Source organism: Talpa europaea (assembly GCF_964194135.1).
Source record: "Talpa europaea genome assembly, chromosome: 6".
NCBI lineage: Eukaryota > Metazoa > Chordata > Mammalia > Eulipotyphla > Talpidae > Talpa > Talpa europaea.
In genome coordinates, this window is record NC_140072.1 from 54,968,644 (window position 1) to 54,990,253 (window position 21,610).

Sequence of the window (21,610 nt, forward strand, 5' to 3'; positions counted from 1 at the left end):
TATTCACAGTTATATGGTCAAGGACATTGGCTACAATAACCTTGGTGAAAGCAGAAGGTTGGAAACTTCCTACATGTTCATGGATAGGGGACAAATTGCCCTACCTTAGAGTGGAATACCCTACAGCCTTAGAAAAGAATGACCAAGTTAAGCTCTTTATGTCCTTTCAAGAAGCAATCTACCAGCTACTTTAAATGAGGGGGAAAAAAAACAAACCATACTGCAGAACAATGCTATGCTTGCATATACATATATATTTTTGAAAGGCTACACAAGAAACTTAAATGTGGTTATCTCAGGAGCTAGGTGATGAAGAAAAGAGAAGCTTTACAATTAGAATATACCGTTTTGTTCTGGCTTTTCTTTCTCACCATTTGCAAGTAGTACGATCCTTTTTAATTTAAATAATAGTTCTTTTTCTTAGAACAAACAACAACAACAAAAAAAACCTTAAGAAAACGAAAAAAGAACACAGCGAAGAGCAAATTAATAACGGCAAATTATGGTTTACTGAGTACCCGTGAGCCTAGAACTTCATAGGCTCTAATCCAATTATTCTGCATAGCAAATTTACTAAGTAGAGAGCTATATCTCCATTTCACAGGTGAGGAAACTGGTGTTCAAGGAGACTAAAGGACACAGTAAATGGCAGAGAGCAGATTCCAACCACAAACTGTGCAATCCCAAAGTCAAGCGCACCTTCCCTCGCAGTCCCCCGGGCTTCGCCTCCAGGTGAGAAGCGCACGCACTGGACGCAGGTCCACGCGGCGTAGCGCTCAAGCCCGGCGCACCCGCGGCCCCAGCGCGCAAGGGGCTCCACGCTCGGAGAGCGCGCGCACGCAGTGGCGCGGGCCCGGTGGCAGCAGCGGCGGCGGCTGCGACGACGTCACAACCCGAGCTTTCCTTTTCGGGAGTCCCCGGCACACATCCTGTGTCCATGTTTGGGCATTTACGTCATGGCGGCAGGGCCGGGGCCTCCCGAAATGGCAGTGGCCCGGGGAGTCGGAAGCCCTGAGCCAGCGCCGCCGCTGCTATATAAGTGGGGGGGCCGCGGGTTGGGGGAGCCCGGCTGCGCTTTGAAGAGGCGAGGTGCGGTTGCCCGAGACTAGTCCCGGCGAAAAAAGAGAACCCTGGCCCCAGACCTTTTTCCCAGAGGTGAGCGCCGGGAGCCAGGAGCCCGGGCACCTGGGTGTGTGCGGCGCGGGGCGCCTCGACTGCTGGCTTGCCCATCACCCGCGCGCTCCCAAGCCTAGCGGGCGAGGCCCCCGGCGCCCCGCAGCTGCGGCCGCGCCATGCTCCACCTTAGCGAGTTTTCCAACCCCGACGCGCTTCTGGTCAAGTCCACCGAGGGCTGTTGCGCCGAACCCAGCGCAGAACTGCCTCGGCTGCCCGCCAGGGACGCTCCCGCGGCCGCCGGCTATCCCGGAGGTAAGGAGCGCGGTCAGGGGTGCTCAGACGGCGGCGCAGCGCGGGGGCACTGGATACCGGAGAACCGGCGAGGACTGGAATGCAGGAACTGTGGGGGTAGGGGCCGTAGGAGGCTCCGGGGTCCTGTAGTGCGCACCCCTTACCCACCCCCACAGGGCCGCCGCCTGCGCAGAAACCTTTGCGTGTATCGAGACATCCTTTGCCTGCACGTGTGTTTTTCGTGTGCATGCTCATGTGTGCGTCTCGGGGCATTTGCCGGCTGCGGCTGGGTCAGGATGTGCAAAAGACATTTTGTGTCAGTGAGCACCACGGGCTTCCTGGGTAGGGGGTGGAACTCCGAGGCGTGCCCTTTATTGTGCCCGCAGCTGATTCCTGCTCCCCCCTCAGCAGGCGACTTCTTGAGCTGGGCTTTGAGCAGCTGCGGCGCCGGGGGGGACTTAGTCGACTCCTGCTTCCTGGAGGGGCCTGCGCCCACGCCCCCTCCCGGCCTCAGCTACAGCGGTAGCTTCTTCATCCAGGCAGTACCCGAACACCCGCACGACCCGGAGGCACTCTTCAACCTCATGTCGGGCATCCTAGGCCTGGCACCTTTCCCTGGCCCTGAAGCGTCAGCATCCCGGTCTCCGCTGGACGCCTCTTTTCCCGCAGCTTCCGATACCTTGCTGCCGGGACCGCCGGATCTTTACTCCCCGGATCTGGGCGCAGCCGCTTTCCCAGAGGCGTTCTGGGAGGCCTCACCCTCAGAGGGCGCTCCCTCGCAGTGCCTGTACGAGCCTCAGCTCTCCCCGCCCGACGTCAAGCCTGGCCTCCGTGCTCCTCCAGTCTCCCCAGCGCTGGACGCTGCCTCCTCTTTCAAAGGTCCCTATGCTCCCTGGGAGCTGCTTTCGACCGGGGCCCCAGGGAGCTGTGGGGCACAGGGAAGCTACCAGGCCGCCCCGGAGACCCGTTTCCCTCCTTTGGGGGCCAAGATTGAAGACCTACTGTCCATCAGTTGCCCGGCAGAGCTGCCGGCGGGCCCGGCTAACAGACTCTACCCGACGGGGTCCTACGACGCTTTCCTGCTGGCCCCGGGTGACCTAGGGGAGGGGACCGAAAGCCTCCCTGGGCTCTTGACCCCTCCTAGTGGGGAGGGAGGGAGTAGCGGCGACAGTGGAGAGTTTCTGCCGGGTACGCAGCCTCCGCTTTCTCCGCTGGGCCTCCACGGCGCGGCGGCGGACTTCCCAAAACCTCTGGTAGCGGACATCCCAGGGACCACTGGTGTGCCCGAGCCTCCGGGGCCGCCGCCACCAACTCCATTCCCTCCGGCCAAAGCTCGGCGCAAGGGGCGCCGGGGCGGCAAGTGCAGCGCGCGCTGCTTTTGCCCGCGGCCTCATGCCAAGGCCTTTGCCTGCCCGGTGGAGAGCTGTGTGCGCAGCTTTGCGCGCTCCGACGAGCTCAACCGCCATCTGCGCATCCACACGGGTCACAAGCCCTTCCAGTGCCGCATCTGCCTCCGCAACTTTAGCCGCAGCGACCACCTTACCACACACGTACGCACCCATACGGGCGAAAAACCCTTTGCCTGCGACGTGTGTGGCCGCCGCTTTGCGCGCAGTGATGAGAAGAAACGGCATAGCAAGGTGCACCTCAAGCAGAAGGCGCGCGCCGAGGAGCGGCTCAAGGGCCTGGGCTTTTACTCGTTGGGCCTTTCTTTCGCCGCCCTGTGAGAGAGTGGTGGGTTTGTAGATCGAGGCCGGCGCCGCCGCCCGGCTCGCAAGAGAAGACTTGGCCCGCTCTTCTCTCTGCTCCTCTTCCAACCTGTGGTCATGCTTCCGGCGCGCCCGGGGCAGACCTCTGGTCCTGCTTCCAGTTTCCTTGAAGCGCCCGCAGCACACGCCCCGTTCAGCACCAGCTCCGCGGACAGCTCCCGCCGTCCGGGCGCTGTCGCCCCACCTCGGCCAAGCTTTGGGGGAAGTCCTCTTTGGTTACTCACGGAGTAGGTACTTCCAGAGACTCCTTGGGACTCCAGACAGTCTTTTGTAATTGGCGCATGCCCCACGCCTTCCCCTCGATTCCCCAGAGACAGGCTGGGGTAGTGCCGAGCCGGTCTCGTGCGGGACTTTGTACAGCAATGTCGTTTCCAGCAGCCATTGGATGTAACGTTTTGCTTTGGGGTTATTTCCTTTTAGTTGTTGTTAATTTTTTTTTTTTTTTGTAAAGCAAACGCTACTTTCAAGCAGTTGACAAAACTGTTTATTTTTGCAATTAAAATTGTTGTGCTAAAAGCTTATTGAATCTACCATCGGAGCTCCTGAGCCCTCCCCCTGCCCCCGCTCCCCTAGGAGAATTTGTGCCAGAAGAGAAGAGATATCCAGGCTCATGGAGTCATTGCATATCTGTCAGGCCTTGTGGCACAAAGTAGGCCTTCAATAAATATGTACTGAACTGATGGATAAATTTAATCACAGCTGACCCAAGAGCTCAAGATATTCCTGGAACTTGAGAGTGATTGAGAAGCTTAAGGTTAAACATTGTGTGTATGTTACCCTTCTGAATCCTCATAATCCTGAGTGAAGCAGGCATATAATCCATTTCAAAGATAAGGAAGCAGTGTAGGTCACTTTCTGGGTTATCCAGCTAGGAATGGGCAGGGTCAAACACAGGTCTGGCTCCAACGCCATTGCTTTTTTCCCCCAACCCAAGAATGGAGGCACATCAGCTTAAGCACTGTTTGGAAAAGTTTTCTATCAGGAGGTGAGAGACAGATTCCACAGCTAGAGGGAGCCCCAGTCAGTGGTGATAGCATAAGACTACTATTTCAGTGCTGTTTGTGAACACCCAGAGTGTTGGTTGGCACAAAGCCTCTAGACAGAGCCTATGCATGTGTCTGCAAAACACATAGTGAGGGCCACAAGGGACTCAGCATTCAGCCAGACCATTGATGAGCAGAGCCAGGCCCAGCTAGGAGGGGGTGTTTGCCCGAGACTCACAGCTGCCTTAGTTGCTCTCCCCTCAAAGGATCTATTCCATGGAGCAAGGGCCCACTGACTGTCCTGCCCTGTGCCTGCCACAGTCCCTTTTCCCTCGCTCTCCTTCCAGGGGCAACCTTCATGGTTTTGGGTGAAGATAGAAGCATAGTAAGTAAAGCATGATCCTATAATGGGGAAGGTGGGACTCCCTGAATTCCCAGCTTGGAAATTTTTGCACTCTTTCTGGCCCCATGGGCAGATTGTGGAGCATTACAAGCCTGCTATGTACCACCTTTCTCTTCCCCAACTGCTCCTCTCTGCTAAGAACAGAAAAAGGTCTGTGTAGGGAACTTGCTCTTTTCTCTTAGAAGCTGAGTTATTCTTGAATTAAGAAAGCCTTTCAGTCCTAGGCTGTCAAATCAACCCAGCTTCTGATCCTCTGGCTCTCCTCCATTCTCAGATGTGCTCACACTCCAGCTCCACAATCTGGTTGATCAGAGACAAAATTATCAAAACAGAGATTTCCACCTATTTCTCTCCCCAGGTGTAAAGTGCTTTCACATGGTTGAGTATCTTGTGTTTGATAAACTGATTTATAGTAAAGGAGTTAATATTACTTCTTGGAGAGTTAACATTTTAAAAGAGTAGCCTGCAGAGGGCAATATTTAACCCTATCAAGAGGCTCAAATGATGGACTCTCAGGCCCTGTATTGGATAAGTTGTGGATTCATGGAGACATAAGATGATGATGACCTCATTATCTTACTATTTAAATGACCACATCTTTCAAGTGTAGGTATGAAGGCTTAAAGAGGTCACCTGGAAGGAGAGCTAGGGAAAAGGAGCTATGGCAGACACATGGCAGGAAAGCCAGTGGACCACTGCTCCCTGGAGAAGATCCTTAGAAGGGAGAGCAACTAAGGTGACTGTGAATGTCCTTGCTGGCCTTCGCCTGCCCATCACTTAAATGTAATGTGATAACTTTCATTATGTTACTATTTAAGTTACCACACCTTTCATTTACAGGCACAGGCATTTTCCATACAGAGAAAGGTAAGAAAGAGCACAAAGGCTTAAATTTCCAGCAATAATCCCAAATTGCACAAACGGAAAAAAGGCAGAAGGCAGACATGCTGTGGGTGAGTGGCTTATTATAATCCACTCATCCTTGCTCCTTTCAGTGGCATTCCACCAAGTGCTATAAGCTCTACCGTATTCTTTCTAATCCCCCTAGTCTCCTGGGTTTTATGTCACTGTTGAGCACGTTGAACCCCATAGAAGTAGTGGTACCAGTACCAAAGCCCTGCCTGGTTCTAGAATTCCTAGATAGAAATCCTTCCTATTATTTCCAAGGGAAATTGCTCCATTTACTCCATTACTTTCTCTAGGGAGTGAGAGAAGAGCATGTTAGACCATGAGATGGAAGGAATTAAAATCAACCAATCAGAAAATCAATGCAAAACCAATTGGAGACCAATAGAGACTATTGAGGACTCATTTTCCTTACTTGCTCCTCTTTTCTATCTGGTCCTCAAAATATGGGTGTTCTCCTAGACTTGGTTCTAAGCCCTCTCCTTCCTTATTTCAACATTCATTCCCAGGCCTTCAGCTATCACTGATAGCACAGATGATTTCTAAGTCTGTCAGCTATGTTCTCTACCTGTCACAACCACCTAATCCTGACAACTGAACATCCCCCAAATGTAGTTCCACCATCATTTCAAACATAATCTGGCTAAAGTAAAATCATCCTTTCATATACCCACTTTCTGCTAATGGCAACCGTCAATTTTTGGTTACATAGACACCTAAACAACCACAATTCTCCTATAGGATTCACCTTGGCCTCTTCCTCCTGCATATCCACAGGCTATCACACAGATCTGTTGGATATTATTGAAGTCCTTCCGGGTCTTATATATGCTCACTCATGGTTCATTGTTTCTCTTATGTATTGTAATTTTTGGCTTGTGAGCCCATCTTCAGTGGGCATTTACTTGGGCAGTGACATTCTCTGTTTCAAGGTATGTTTCTCCTGAGCAGTGTTGTGTTTGCTTGCTAGGCATTCCAGGAGCATCAACTAATAGAGACCAATTTTTATGTTAATTTCTTGGCTCAGTGTTCCTGCACCATGCAGGTGTTGTGAGTTCAAACTGTAACTCAAGTAGTTTTAAATTCTTAGAGGCAACTCCCTTTATTCCAACAAGGGCCCAGGTCAGGACAGATAAGCGATATGCCCTCCTCCCCATACCCCCTGAGGTTACACACAGCACATCTCATGCTTACATTCTTGTTTAGGTCCATGTAGATATTTTTCCTTTCTTGTAGGTTTAGTTAAGCATTTCAGTTGTCTGTTTTTTGCAAATCAGCCACACTTTCTGCAGCAGGAGGGTCTTTGGGTTATTTATTCAACAACATTGATGAAAAACCAATACCAGAAAATGTTAATTCTTCCATTAAAATATTGCCCACATTTAGCTTCTCTGTGCCTATTACCAACACCTCAGCACCCCCTCCACAACTTACACACCCATTGACTATAACATCACACACCAGTTATAAAGGTTCACTGAAATCCTGATTCTTATGCTGGAAAGACAAGAGTTGAGTAATATAAATCTTTATGAAACAAGATATGGGGGAGAGTTTGGCAAAACAATCCAGAATGTGTTACTTCCCATCCCAGCCTCTGTGCCTTATTTGAGACAAGACTGCAGTAAGCCAAATCACTTATTGTGGTCGCTTTGCTTCCATTCCTTTATCACTTCATTCCATATTGCACAGCAGTACTGACGTAATTTCTCTAAAACATTATTCATGGTGCTTATCCCAAGCTGGTCACAGTTTTCACCTTTCTACAAGAAATACACTGCACCACAAGAAGTACAAATAAACCACCAAGTCTACTGCCCCAAATATTAAGTGCTTAATTATTGTGTTGGTTGGCAAGGGGGAAAAAGCCCTAAAGGCCTAAAGGGAGAAAGGAAAAGAAACGGGAAAGAGTAAGGAAGGAAGGTAGATGAAGAACATAAAACTGGGAAAAAGAGGAGAGAGGAGGAGGGATAAGAAGAGAGAGATCGAAAGATGTAGGACTGAGGCCCTGATCCAAACCAAAGGCTTCCATGAAGGGGATCACATATCTGGCTGGTCTGTACCTGTCCAAATCATGTGGACTCCCATAACTGTGCCTCAGATGTAGCCCCAGATGTGTCTGTCACTCAACTCTTTGTTTCTCTGGCCCAAATGGAGTAGGATTCAGTATAAACATTTTTAGAACTGTGGTTCCCATAACAACCAAGCAGGGATTGTTGTCTGTGAAATGTAGCAGGAGCACACATGCGCACAGGCACACACACATACATATATGCACATGTACAAAAAATACAACCCACACACACATACATGGACTCACACATTGCATGTACCCACACATGTACGTGCATGTGCTCACATTCATACACATATGTGCATGTGCATAGCTATATACCTATATTCACATGCCTATATACACACATGCACAAAAGCACACATATACCTACACAAACACACTCCAAATTGTTTTTGAGTATTCACAGTAAGCACTGAGTGAAGATAACCTTCACTACAACAAAGGTAGAACCAAGAAAAGATATGGATATTTTTGGCTCTCTGCAAAAGCGGTGCTTTTAGGGAATCTGCATTTTGGCAGGAAAAGGCTCAGTAAGCTTAATATAGCAAAGAAGTGACAGGAGAGCACTGTATTTAAGCACAGACTTTGGAGTTTGGCAACTTAAGTTCAAATTCTGGCTGTGCCATTCACTGAGTTCTGAACTTTAGTTTTCCCACACTATTAGTATCTCCAATCTAAAGAGGGGCTAATAACAATACCTACTTGGTATGCATAAAAATTATGGGTATGATGCTTGCACTTAGTTAATGGAGCTATTATCACTTAGGTTTTAGGAGAGGTGATTTATCATTAGTTCAGTTTAAGAAGACTTTCTCAGAGAGGAGAGAAATTCAGGAGTTAGGGGGAGGAAGAGAGAATGTGGGGAAGGGAGAGTTTGACCACTGTTCAGCCTCAGTCTTTTTTCAACTTGCTTCTCCTCAAAAGCCACCTGGCAATTCAACTTGCTTCTCCTCAAAAGCCACCTGGCAAGTCTATAAATTATCCTTCTTAATATTGAATGCCCAATGCTCACTCTCAGCAGTACGATGGGGTGAAGGGAAGTCTCCCTCAGCCATGTTTACTGGAGAACACTGGGGTTATTGCTACATTTCTGTTCTGCTGCAGCTGGACTGCCCATCACCATCTAGGGGCTCAACACTGCCCAAGTCCATCTCTATAACTTTGCCCAAGCACCACACCTAGCCTGAAATGCCAGCTCCACTTAGCCTCATCAAAAACCCACCTCAGCCCTGGTGTTGGCAATCCCAATGCCCTGTCTCATTTCTCAGGTCCTCTGCAACCCTGTTGGCCTCCCCAGGCTTAGGGCCTCCATATTGTTGCTGCCTTAACAGCCTAGATAGGCCTCAAGCCAAGGGGCTGTGTGCTCCTTCCAGGGAACCAGGCTTTCCTCTGACCAAGTTCAAGGTGGGAGTGGGTGAGAAGGAACACGGGCTGTGGAGGTCACTGTCTCTTGTCTTCCAGTAATTCTGGGATGGGATTTGTGACTAAAATACTCCTAGACGGCACCTTCAAGAGCAAGATTGGTCCCCGGGACTTGTAAGGCCTGGCCACAGCCACTCCCAGCTCCCTAGCACCCCTAGGTATGCCCAGAGGGGACTGACCCAAGCTGTTACCGGGACGCCTACTGCACAACCCAAGCAGCGCAGTGATGTGTCGGTTTAGGGACCATGGCGCTCATCCCAGGAATAATGCAGCGCCCCCTCCCTCCTCCAGACCCACAGGACCGCCCACCCCAGGATGAGAGGGAGCAGGCCCAAACCAGACTGGTAGGGTTAGGACGGAGAGGCTCGGATTAAAGGTGAGCTGCAGAGACCAGGATTGGAGGTTCCCGGGACAGGGTGAGAGCACAGGGCGGTGCCGGGAGCCTGGAAGCTGGGACCCAGAAGCCGCGCAGCCTGCAGCCCTAGCGTCCCCGCACACTCCAAGCGGCTTCGCGGACCCCTCCCCCCTTGAAGCCACCTTCAGCGGAAAACGTGGGGTCCCGGCGCAGCCGCTTCAGGCGCATCTGCCGCTCCCCAGCTCCCAGAAAAGCCCGCCCCGGAGGAGGGGCCGGCTCCGCCCCACCCCCTCGCTGCCTCCCTCCCCCTTCCCTTCCTTTCCTGCGGCCGCGCGCCCCCTCCTCCCGCCTCCTCCTCTGTGCTTCCCCCGCCGGGTTTGTGTGCCCCTCCCGCTGCGACTGGCTGGGAGGCTCGGCCGCCCCCGCCCCGAGAGGGAGGCGGGGGCGCGAGCCGCGGCGGCCACCCGAGGTTGCTGGGCGAGCGAGATCCGAGGCCCCGAGGCGGCCCTGCCTCTGCACCGGGCACGCGGGGGCTGTCTCTGCGCCCCGAATCGAGGGCCGCGGGGGCCTGGCTTCGCCGCGGGCTGGAGAAGGTAAGGGAGAGTCGCGGGGCGCTGCAGGACCGCTCTGGAGAGAAGGCAGGGAGGACCCAGCCGCTGCCTCCTCTTCCTTCCGTCTCACAGCCTCCTGGAGGCCCGCTAGGCTGCCAGGGAGGGATTCTGGGCAGGCCAGGCCAGGGGCGAGGAATGGGTTAATTTAAGGAATTAAAATCAGAACGATTTGAGATCTGACTTCCCATCCCCCCCTCTTCGTAGTGCTCCCGGAGCCAGACTGGGGGGCGGGGACGGACCCCAGACCCCACTGGGACTCCTGGCCTGGGAGAGCAGGAGCCAGAGGGAGGGAGGAGGGGAAGCGCCCCCAAACCCAGCCCTTTCCACCTGCTTCTGAAAGGGAGTGGGGGAGGGGCCTGATGTTGAGGCCTGGCTGGCACCTGTGCGGGTGTCTGAGGGTGCGAGGGTTTGGGGGCCCCTGTGCGTGCTGGTGTGCACGTGTGATAGTCTGGAGGTGTGCATGTGTGTGGACCCATGTTTCTGTCTCCTCATGTCCCAGAGCCTCTGCTGGTGCCTGTGCCCATAGTGATCTGGATGTGTGCACCCCACTGCATTGCTTTGCACGTGAGTGTGTGACAGGGTTCCTGTGTGCACTGGGTGCACTTCCCACTGTCTGCCTGTGAGGAAGAGTGGGGCCTACTCTCTCCTTTGGGTGTCTGCAGTGAGGGGCCCCGATGGCTTTCTGGGTGTGGGATCCAGGTGCTGGAGTCATATGCATGTGACCTTGGGAGGTGTGTGCATGTTTGCAGGAGCCAGAGAGTGAGGGGGAGCTTAGAACAGAACAGGCCATGTCAGGGCTGCTGGGAAGCAGAGGACTGGCTGCACTGACCCCTGCGGGTCTTCTCCAGGATACAGTGACTCTTGTAGGAAGCGCACATGTTCAGACTTTAGCCCCAGTTGTGGATAGCAAGAGCCCTTGCCCTCTCTGGGGATGCAGGGAGATAAAGATTCAGGGGGCATTCCTTTATTTCCCTTTGCAAGGGACACCTCCTGTTGCCTCCCCACCCTTAGAATACCTCCTCCACCTGCTGCCAGATGTCTCCTGAAGGCACAGAGTTTAGAGTGTCATTTCTTTGACCTGTAAAACCACCTATTAATAGCCAAATCGCCCCTATCCCCCTTTTTCTGTAATTCCCCCTTTTTCTGAACCTTTCCTGCATGTGGATTTATATGGAAAAAGGGAGAAAGAGATCTTGGTCCCAAAAAGCCAAGTGGGAGGGTAAGGAATAGCCAGATAGGGAGTTGGGGCCAGGAAGGATGACCATCAAAATCCAAACTCTGCTACCAATGGCTGAGCTGATGCATCTTAAGTTTTAATTTCAAGTCTACAGGTGTGGGACATCTTCCAACTCTTGTTTATCCAGAGTGAATGGAGAATGAATAGGCCACTGCTACCACCATCCTTGTTATTTTGAGATGGGTTTTCCAGAGTTCTTTTAAAACTAAATACTAGCCTATTGTAAGTGCAGAGTCTTAAATAAAAATAAGCAACAAGATTGGGTAAGACAATATTCACCATGAGACTTCATGACTCGGTGCTCAATAAAAAATGTCTAAATTGTATCCAAAAAAAAAAAAAAAATCCAAACTCTGCTAACTTCTCAATTTTGCCTGATCTGAATTTAACAGAGAAAGAGAAAGAGAGATAGACAGAGGGAGTTGGGTGATATCCAACAAGTATTTCTAGATTTAGGGATGCCTAACTTGCTTTTGGCCAAAGCATGGCCAAGTTCTAAGTCAATGTGGAAGGGGACCACATGAGGGCAAGAATGCTGGGAGACATATCATTGGGGTCACGGAGGTCGTTGTTCGTTACAGTTACTTATAGGCCTTGGGCAAATGATTTGGTTACTGTGATCCTCAACTTCCTCATCCTAAAATGGAGATTTAGTCAGTAGGTGGTTTTACCTACATGGCATCACTGTTGTGAGAAATAAATGAGAAACGAGGTGTTTGGCCAGAATAAATAGTAGGTAAATGCTCACTGTTTTGAAGCACTTTGAGGGCATTACTGTTTTATTCATCTTTGTGTCCCCAGTGTCTGGCACCTTCCTTGTGTTTGATATCTTGTTGTTGGGTGGGTAAATAGAATGGAGCAGACAAGTCCTAAGGCTTGGAGCTCAGCTACATCTATAGTGTTAAGAAGACACAGCAACTTCTTACCTCTCAGAGGGTAACTAGCAGAGCCTAGGAAGTTCTTGTTATTTGTGATGATTCTTGGATTCATTTAATTGTCATCAAGTTCACCCATTTCTATGATGATGAGTGATAGAAGTCACTTTGGTTACTTGAAATCAATCAATCCATTACTCACTCGATTCCTCTACGAATATACTGATGTCTGCTGTGTGTGAGGAAGGTATAAGGATGAGCCAGTGACATTGTCTCTGTCCTCCATTGTATGTATAAGGCAGGATCTGATGTATAAACAGATCCATGACCATCCTGCATATGCTACCTGTTACTACTGGTGAAGAACTGTGTGGTGGGAAGTGACTATGTTGTGATGTGACTTGAGCTGGAGCAAGTGGTCAAGAAAGGCTTCCTGGAAAGGGTAACATTTGCTCCCTGATTGCTCACTGATTGCAGAAGGGGATCCTAGGAGAGGGGCCAGCATGAGCCAAAGCTGGAGGCTGGAACAGTATGTGATATGATGAAACTAAAGTCCGTAGAGCTCAGTGAGGATGCACATGGGCAGCAGAGGCAAAAGCTCGGGCTGACAAAGTTAAATGGTGGTCAGATGCCAGCCAGACTTGGAAGCAGAAAAAGCTGGGTGGACTTTACCTCTCAGAGGATGGCCTGCCTTGAGGGAATTTTTTTAGGAGAGTAACATGATTGGATCTTTTTGTGCAGGAAATGCAAGAATTCAAAGCTGGTGTTAGACTCCAGTTAGAAATAGTACCAGTGGTCCAGATGGAAGAGGATAATAGGTCTGGGGCAGTGGTTTTGGAAAAGAAAGAAATAGTCAGATATTCAGAAGGTAGTGTTGACAAAAACCAATGATTGGTGAGAATTCAGAGCTGCCTTGGGAGTTCCCTCCAAGGACTGAGTAGATAATGAAGATGTTAGTCAAGCTGGGAAACATGAGAAAGAAGCAGGTTTAAAGGGAGTGTTATAGTATTGTGAGTTCACTACTAGCCAGAATCAGCTCTGAGCCACCTACATTAAAATATTATCCTTTTCATCCTCTCCCTGTCTACTAGCTGCTCCTAAGAAACACACAAAAAATGGAACTGCTATAAATGTAAGGCCTAAGGCATTGAGTTATCCATGCCTCAGACTAGTGGAAGTGATGGTATAGATTAGAATTTGGTTTTCTGTAAGAAACATGTAAATAAGTTCTGATCTCTCATTAAAAACTGCTTCTGGATTCTTTCTTTTTTTTCCTTACATTTTTGTACAGTAATTGGTTAGTTGCTTCTCTCAGGTATAATCCCTGCAGTTCACCCACCATCATAATACCCATGAACCATCACCATTGCTTCTGGATTCTTCCACTTAATATTTGAGCTCTTGTGTCCATTCGCTGTTCTACTCACATCCTTACCTCACTCTCATCAGCATGGCTCATCAAAGTGACCCTCTCTAAAGTCACCTGTGGACTCTTTTCACCTCTGCCCTGACGTGAGTTGCTAGCATTATTTATATTGCTGTTCCCAAGGTTTCCTCCCAAAATTCCCATTTCTGCTACTGGTTGTGAGGAACTTCTTGGTTCTCTTCCTACCTCTGCCTCTCTGAGGGTCCACCTTTCCCCCTGCACTCCTTTCTCTCCACCTTCTTCTTGTTCCTGCTCTTCCATTTTTGTTTTTATGCTCAAGTTGCCAAAATTGTATTTTCAGCTCCATATTGTAAATTATGTGCTGAATATATCTTCTTTTCTCAAACTCATAGAATCTACACCCAAACTTGTTATATCTCCCCCAAACCTGCCCTCCTTTATTTTCCCTCCTTACTGAAACCCATCCCCATCTTACTAGATGCTCAAAACCCAAATCTGAGCATGATCCTTGACTCCTCCCTTGCAGACCTGCCACAGTCATTCTGTCACCAAGCGTTCTCCGCGCTCCTTCCTTAAATGCTCCCATATCCATCCTTCTCCCTATTCACATTGCTCTCCCTTGGCTAACAGTTTCCACTTGCATTGTTTCCACTGCCTTCTTCCTGACCTTGGCCCTCTGTAGTCCATTTTTCAAACTCTATATCTGGTTAAGTCCTTGCCATTCATTCATTCCATAAATACTTACTGTGCATCCACACCATGTCAGCCACTGTTGTAAGGACTGGGGAGACAGCAGTGTTTGAGACAATGTCTCTACCTTGCAGAAATTACATTTTTGTTCTCTGAAGGAGGCTACTCTTCCTCACTTCCTTGCTTTTGTACTCACTTGTTTTGCTGTTCATAATGCCTTTCCTCCCCTTCCCAATCTCATAGTTGGCCTTGCTCACCTGACACCTTTACTTTGCTAGAAGCTACCACCTGTGGGGGTTCCCCAACCCCCCACTCCTCAAACTAAGTGTAGAAACCCATGACAGGTTCTTGCATAGCATTTATCGCCTGGCTGTATCATTCAAAACCTCTGTCTGGCCCAGGAGATCATAAGCTGCTGGGAGACAAGGACTGGCTCTTGGCTGAAAGTCCTCAGCATCCCTAGCACAGTTCTTGATATGGCTCATGGCACAGAGCAGTAAATGTGTGCTAAATAAATGCATGTTTGGAAAGAATTCTAGGCTAGAAATATAGATTTGGAAAACTATTAATTAGAACCTTTGATCACAAATGACAGAAACCCAACCCAACCTATTTTCAGGGGGAAAAAAAGAGAATATAATGCCAGTTCATGTATTGGAAAGGAGGATGAGTGGTTCTTGGCCATAACGCTGGCCACAGTCTTAAAAATGAACTGAGGACTCTGTCTCCAGCTATTGGGTCACTTTTTTTTTTTTCTGCATGCATGAACTTTCTCCATGTGAGTTGAGGTTACATAAGACCAGAGACAAGCTTCATCATCTTTGTATGTGATCTCAAGAGACAGGAGGGCTCCTCATCTTTCATATAAGTTCCCAGTGACAGACTGTTGGCTCAACTTGAAGAAGGTACCCATCCCTGTGGCCAAGAAGATGGGGGTACCATGATTAGCCAAGCCTGGGGTATGTGTCCATCCTACGAGGATTGGCAGAAACCATAGGGAGTAGGAAAGGGCAGCTCACCAAAGAAAAGATGAGATGTTGCTGTTACCAAAAGGTAAAGAAGACTCAATGAGCAGATAAAAGTAATAATGGCCACTACAGGAATTATCAGTGGCCATTAAAATGCAAGATCATCTGTGTTTCTGGCAGAATGAACATGTGAAAATGAGACAGACAGGAGTCAGAGACAACATACATCTTGAGATGGTTGATCTTATTTGAAGAGATGAGACTCACATCCCTGAAAGCCTTTTTTAAAAAGATACCTCTGATTGGTTCTTCAACCCAAACAAAACCTTGATCTGGACTTTAAGTAGCCATTTCAGAGGATCCTAGGATGGTGAGGAAGGAGGGAAAGAACAAAGGCAAATCTAATGTTCTGTCATGGTGCTGATAGTACTATCTTTTTTTTTTTTTTTAAGATTTATTTATTTATACAAGTACTGGGTACAGTGAGAAGCACGGGAGGGTAAGAGAACTCAACAGAGCCAGAGCCGGGAACAGAACAGGCAGATCTACGAAATACACTGCTGAGGGTAGCAGCGGGTGCTGCAGGAGAGGTCTGCGTGCCATGTGGGACCCTCGCTCTGCCGGGCGGCGCTGCAGAGGCTGCCGGCAGCTTCACAGCCCAGCGCTCAACCACTGTGCCACCCGGGGAGGCTCTATTTTTTCCTCTTCTTAACCCTTCTCCCCATCCCCATCTCTATCACCTGCATTCAGCAAGCTTCATGTCCACTCTGAGAAGGGTATACATTTAGACAAGAATCTTCCTAAGAATGATTCATAGTCATTCCTCATCTCCAACAATGGAGGGAAACTATGGGGCCAGCTGGTGGCAAGTGAAGAACCACTTTCTCTCAGAGCCTCACTAGCAGGGTGATGTGCAAGCAAAAGGTGCTTTGAAATAGCATGGGGTAGGGATGGAGAAGGCTGGCTACTTCTGAGGCCATGAAAGGCACCCCCAACAGGAGAGTTGAGCACTTAGCTGAAATGGACAGGCACATACGGGAGCCTGAGCACCAGGCGAACGTACATTCCAGGTAACTCTCTTCCTGAACAGTTTTGTGTGTGAACTGAATTCTACTTATGATACCCCTGGTCACCTTGCCAAATCTTTCAGTTTTGTCTATTGTTATTAGTTTACTCAGGTTTTCTGTTTCTTCTTGAGTCAATTTTGGTCATTTGTATTTTCCTAGAAAAGCATTTAGTTCATCCAGATTTTTAAAATGTGGGCTGTGGAGCATTTTAGTAATTACAAAATATATTATCTGTGTCAGTGGTCATAGCCCTTTACTCATTCATAGTTTACATATTTGTTTTCTTTCTTCCTTTCTTTTCTCTCTTTGAATAGATTTGCCAGTGGGCTGTATATTTTGCTGGTCTTTTCAGAGAATCATCTTTTGGATTTACTCCTCAAGCCTACTTTTTGGATCTTAAGGGATGGTGATGTTAGAACAATGACTATTTATTTTTTAAAAAGAAGTCTAAATCCCTGTTTTATACATACTAAGGCATTTGGGTATGAAATAATATGATATCTAGGATTTGCTCATAACTATCCAGTGGCATGGGTGGAGGGAGTATGAAGCAAGGGGCAGTGTATAAGTGAAAAATAGTTGGCCATGGGTTGATGATTGTTGAAATGGGATGATGTGTTCATAGCTCATCATCATATTCCCTCTAGTATTGAATATGTGTGAAAACATCCTTAACAAAAAGGTGTTTTTTTAAAATCCTTGTCTTACCATACATACCTCGAATTGCTGGGTTAAAAATCTATTGATAACAAGAAACCACACAGCTTAAATTTTTTGTATGTCACCAAGTCCTTCTCAGTTTATGGTATTATGGTTATTTGCTTAACACTTTTAATTGAAAAAAAATTGTAGACTTTAGAAAAGAGGAAATCACCAAGTACTAGAAGTTGAATATAATCTTGGCATAGGGATGGGCTTCCTGAGCATGACAACCAAATCACCTAATCATAAATATTTTACTGAAGCAAACCTTAGCATATCAATAGAGACCATAAGCTAAAGTAAAAGCCACTCCACACACACGGGAAAAATATTTGCAATTATAATCTTATAGATGACAAAAGATCAATATATAAAAAGCCCTTGCTAATCAATAAGAAAATATGGATGTTCAGTATAAAATGTATACATAGACAAGTTAACAAAGAGTTATACATGATTGGCAAATGTGTGCGAAAATATGCCCAGCCATAGTAAGTCAAAGAAATGCAAGTGAAACAACCAGGCCACTTTAACTTTCAAAGAAGCAAGAGTACAGGGAGGCCAAAGGTGAAACTGAGGAGTTTGGTTGTATTTAATAGAAGATAAGGAGTGATTGAAGAAGCATGAGCAGGAGTGATATGTAGAGGGAGGAATCTGGTGCCTTCTAGAAGATGGAAGGAGCTGTGGGATGATAGACTGGGCTGGCAGTCCAGGTGTGAGGACACAGTGGCTCAGAGCAGCACAAAGCATGAGAGGAGAAGAGATGGGTTGAAAATATTCTGAAGGAAAAGTCATCAGGGGTTGATGGCTAGCAGAGAGAGCAAAATCAAGATGGCCACCAGTGTGGTGTGGCACCATTGAAGGCAACAGGGGAATGGGTGAGAGGAAGCCCAAGGTTTGTTTTTGGAAGCTGTTTTTGTGTAAGTCTAGAGTGTTATTGCAAGTGACTTGCAACTGACTCAAATGATTGAGCTACAAAAAGAACTTACTGACTCACCCATTGACAAGTCCTGGGTTAAAGTTTCAGGTACATCTGGATCTGGGTGCTCAAGGGATGTCATCAGGAGTTTTTTTTCTTTTTCTTGCCCAAAGAAAGAACGCAAGCAGCTCTAGGCTCACATTCTACTAGCTGAGGACAGGTCTTGGAGTGGCTGGGTTAGCCTGAACTAGGACACATGTCCAGTACTGAGTGATCACTGTGACTGATCAATAGACAAGGGTCATGTGTGCTGACTTGGAGCTGGGAACTCACCCCTTCCTGACAATCAGTATTCAAAGTTGGGGAGAATGGCTCACTCTGGGAATACTGGGCATCTATTCACAAAAGAGGACTGAAACTGAGCAGTAAAAACAATAAATGTCCAGTACATTCCATCTTGGCTGTTTAGAATCTACATCGATCACCCTTCTCATATAATTAATTTTTTTCTGTTTATCACAATGCAACTATATCCCCCTCATGGAACTTAAAACCCATTTGTCACATCTTTGGAAGGAGATGTTCCAAGTTCTCTCCCACTTACTTTATTCAGTTATAATTCAGATCTTGGTGAGAGGCTATCTGTTTGGCAAGGTACTGAGCAATCCCCTCATAATCTTTTAACTAATGGACAGATTACAAGGTGGAGGAAAAATCAGATATCTGAAAGAACAAAACCCTCCCATTGAAGAGGGGAGATAAGGAAAAGCGCAGGTCCAAAGCACGGTCCACATTCTCAACCTATGGAGGACAAGCTTCCTCAGCCCACCAATCAGCTGCTCTGGTCTGCTGTGTTGAAGAGCTTCCCATGTCCTTTGTGGCCATGCAGAAGGGCCATTGAGGGGTCACCTCCCATTGGTGCAGATTTGGGGGCTGGGGAACTTCAGGAGCTCAGTAATCCCTTGCTTTTGTTTTCCTGGTTTCTTCAAATTCCCTTAATCTTTAAGAGATTTTCAGTAAATTCAAATTGAGTCATCCCCAGAACTATTAACCAAGCTAGAGATCTCACTGAAAGTTATAATTTCTGAATTGACTCCCTGGTGGTGGTGTTGGGGCAGGAGGTGGGGTTATCTCTTAACAGACCTTGATGCTCTCCCCATCCAGGGAACCTCTGGTTCTGTAGCTTCTAGCTTCGCTTCTGCTAAAGGGCAATGCCAACCTGTAATCTCGGGTGGGAGGCAGAGCTCGTTTGCCTCTTCCTACTCTAGCTGCATCCCAGTGGAAGGCTGCTTGTAATGGAAGCAACAGTGGCCTCCCTTGAGCTGGGAAGGCACAGCAGGAGGGAAATACAAAAGAGCCTGAGGAGTCAAGAGCCTATCAGGCCCTGTTTGTCTCCTTCTGTTTCCAACCTCCCTGTCTTGCTTGAGCTGACTTTAGCTAGAAGCAGAGAACTGGCTTTTAATTATCTGACTCTCAGCCATATTGGATTACTGGCCTCAGGCAGAAAGGGCCAATTTGGGCAAAGCAGCTTTTCCTTTCTTCGTTTTCAATGGACCCATTTCAGTGTCTCTTTCTTGCTGTACTTACTGAGGCCATGGGAAAGTGTGCACTCCAACATCTTGATATTTTCAGTAAGTCCCTTAAAGTTTCAGCCTTGGTAGGAACATCATCTGAGCTCCAGAGGCAGTAGGACAATTTAATTAACTTCTTCGCTGCTGTGTAGTCTGGTTACCAACCTCTGAGTGGGGGAAACTATCTTACTATCCCATTTAGTTCAGCTGATTCTTAGGATCTATTACTTGGGGGAATAATTTTTTATTTTAATTTCTGGGTTAGGATTTTTTTCTTGGTGCAAATAACACTCAACTCCAACTGACTTAAGCCAAAAGAGAATCAGGATCTCAAATAGTGTCTATGAGGAATCACTCTTTTTCCATATCAGTTCCATTTCTGTGTTGGAACCCAGGTTGTTCCTCCCAAAAGGAAATAAAGATCACCTCCCAGTTCTGCCCCCCCCCCCGCCCCCATTAGCTTAGAACTTTTATTGTAAAGAGGTTGTACTCCTCCAGTTGTTCCAGAGACATCCTGGAGAAAGGACTCATCGACTCAATGAGAAAAGACTCACAATTGTAAACAAAGGCAAGTCAACACAATTTGATTAAAAAAGAAAAGGTGCATGGGTTTCACTTGGGTGATCTGTGCCTACCCCAGGGCTCTGTCCAGGACTATGTAACATTCTTACTCCTGGACACAGGGTAGACCATTAATCCCCACTCAGACCTTGAGAGCTAAGAAAATAGGGAAGGAAAGATGGTTCCCCAAGATCAATACAAGATGCTATTACCAGAAGGAGGACTGGGTTCTGGGCTGAAAAAGGGGCCAACATCTATCCATATGTCTTTCCTTTTCTCATTGAAGTGGAAATGCATGAAAGCAAATGGAACTCTAGGGCAGGTCAGGATGGAGAGGTAGAGCTGAGAGTCAATGTTTTGGAAGTGGGCATGAACTAGTCTGCCTGGGAGATGCTAGAGGCAAAAGGGTGTGTGAAGGCAGCCTTTCTATCAGGAGACGGGAAGATCAGGAAGGCAACAAGAAGAGGAGGTCAGAGAACCTAACTGGGACAGCTTCAAGGCAGCCTATAAAAATGGATGGATCGGGAGTAGAAGCCAAAGGACCAAGTGGGTGAAGACCCTTGATGACAACTGGTTTGTCTGATTAGCAAGTGGTCTGTGGCCCAGAGGAACACAGTGACAGCAGAGGGTGGTTGAAGCTCAGCCATAGGTAGATAGGATGGAGACAGCATGCGGAATGGGATAGAGATCCCATAAGGCAGTGGAGGGGTAACTGGAAGCTAGGGATATGGTGGAATGCCGAGAAAGATGGTTTATGTCAGAAGGGGTCTGGGAAGGACACATGTGATCCTTGGAACAGAGGACAGAGCAGGGGCACTTATTAGAGACCAACCCAGCAAAGAAAAATGAAGAAAGGAACTAGATCCCTGGAGTGTCAGGGTTGGAAGGGTGTTGTGCAGAAGTAGGGACAGGAGCAGTGACACATACACAGATGTGTCACTTGATCACTACAATATGGTGCCAATAGTCTAGTCTGTCTGATTGGTGTGGTTTGTACAACATGGAAATAAGTGTTTTTTAAAGTTTTTTTGAGATGTCACACACATACATACAGTCACATACATCCAGTGTACCCGCTTTAAGTGTACAGCTTGACTGGTTCCATAGGCATACACCTGTGTAACCACTACTCATCTCAAGATAGACAACATTTTTAGCATTACTTATGGTTCCCTCCTGCTCCTTCCCAGTTCATAGAGTCCCCAGAGGTAAACTCTGTTTTGACTCTGTCATCAACTCTGGTTTGGCTTCTTTCCTGCAACATGACATCGAATAGATTCATCCATGTTATTGTGTGGCCCATGGTTCCTTTTCTTACTGCAGGATAATATTCTATTACTTAATCCACGGTTTATCCATTCTACAGGTGATAGGTTGAGGCTGGAACTATTGTAAATAAAACTAATGCTCCCCCCCAATACAAAAAAGGAAATCTTATTCTTTCTCACTCATGTACACATATGAACCCTTGCACAGGTGCCAGAGCAGGCCAGCCCCTCTGGGGTCAGACCACGCATACCCCCCTTGACCTTCCATTCTGGGCCTGTGTTTCTTGGGGAGCCAATTTCCTCACAACGGGGGGCACCTGGGCTGGGGAGGGAAGCAGTGATACCATCCTCCTAAGACTTACTCCCTCTTTTCTAGCCTCCTCCTTCCCCTGACCCTTGACCCTCAGAGCCTTCCTGACTCCGCAGGGGGGC

The 21,610-nt window shown here is 48.0% G+C and overlaps 1 protein-coding gene across 2 annotated transcripts; it reads left to right on the top strand.

The window, feature by feature from the left end:
• Positions 1-747: 747 nt before the first annotated feature.
• EGR4 (early growth response 4) lies at positions 748-3,134 on the top strand (the record flags this gene model as incomplete). 2 transcript variants are annotated; one of them, XM_084235132.1, is made up of 2 exons in its annotated part: positions 748-1,428; positions 1,816-3,134. In XM_084235132.1, 2 exons carry the CDS (start codon positions 1,293-1,295, stop codon positions 3,132-3,134), a joined length of 1,455 nt encoding a protein of 484 aa, XP_084091258.1. The 2 variants fall into 2 exon arrangements, with proteins under 2 accessions (XP_084091258.1, XP_084091259.1); XM_084235133.1 differs by having other exon boundaries at positions 1,293-1,428; positions 1,819-3,134.
• Between the last annotated feature and the right edge of the window lie 18,476 nt (positions 3,135-21,610).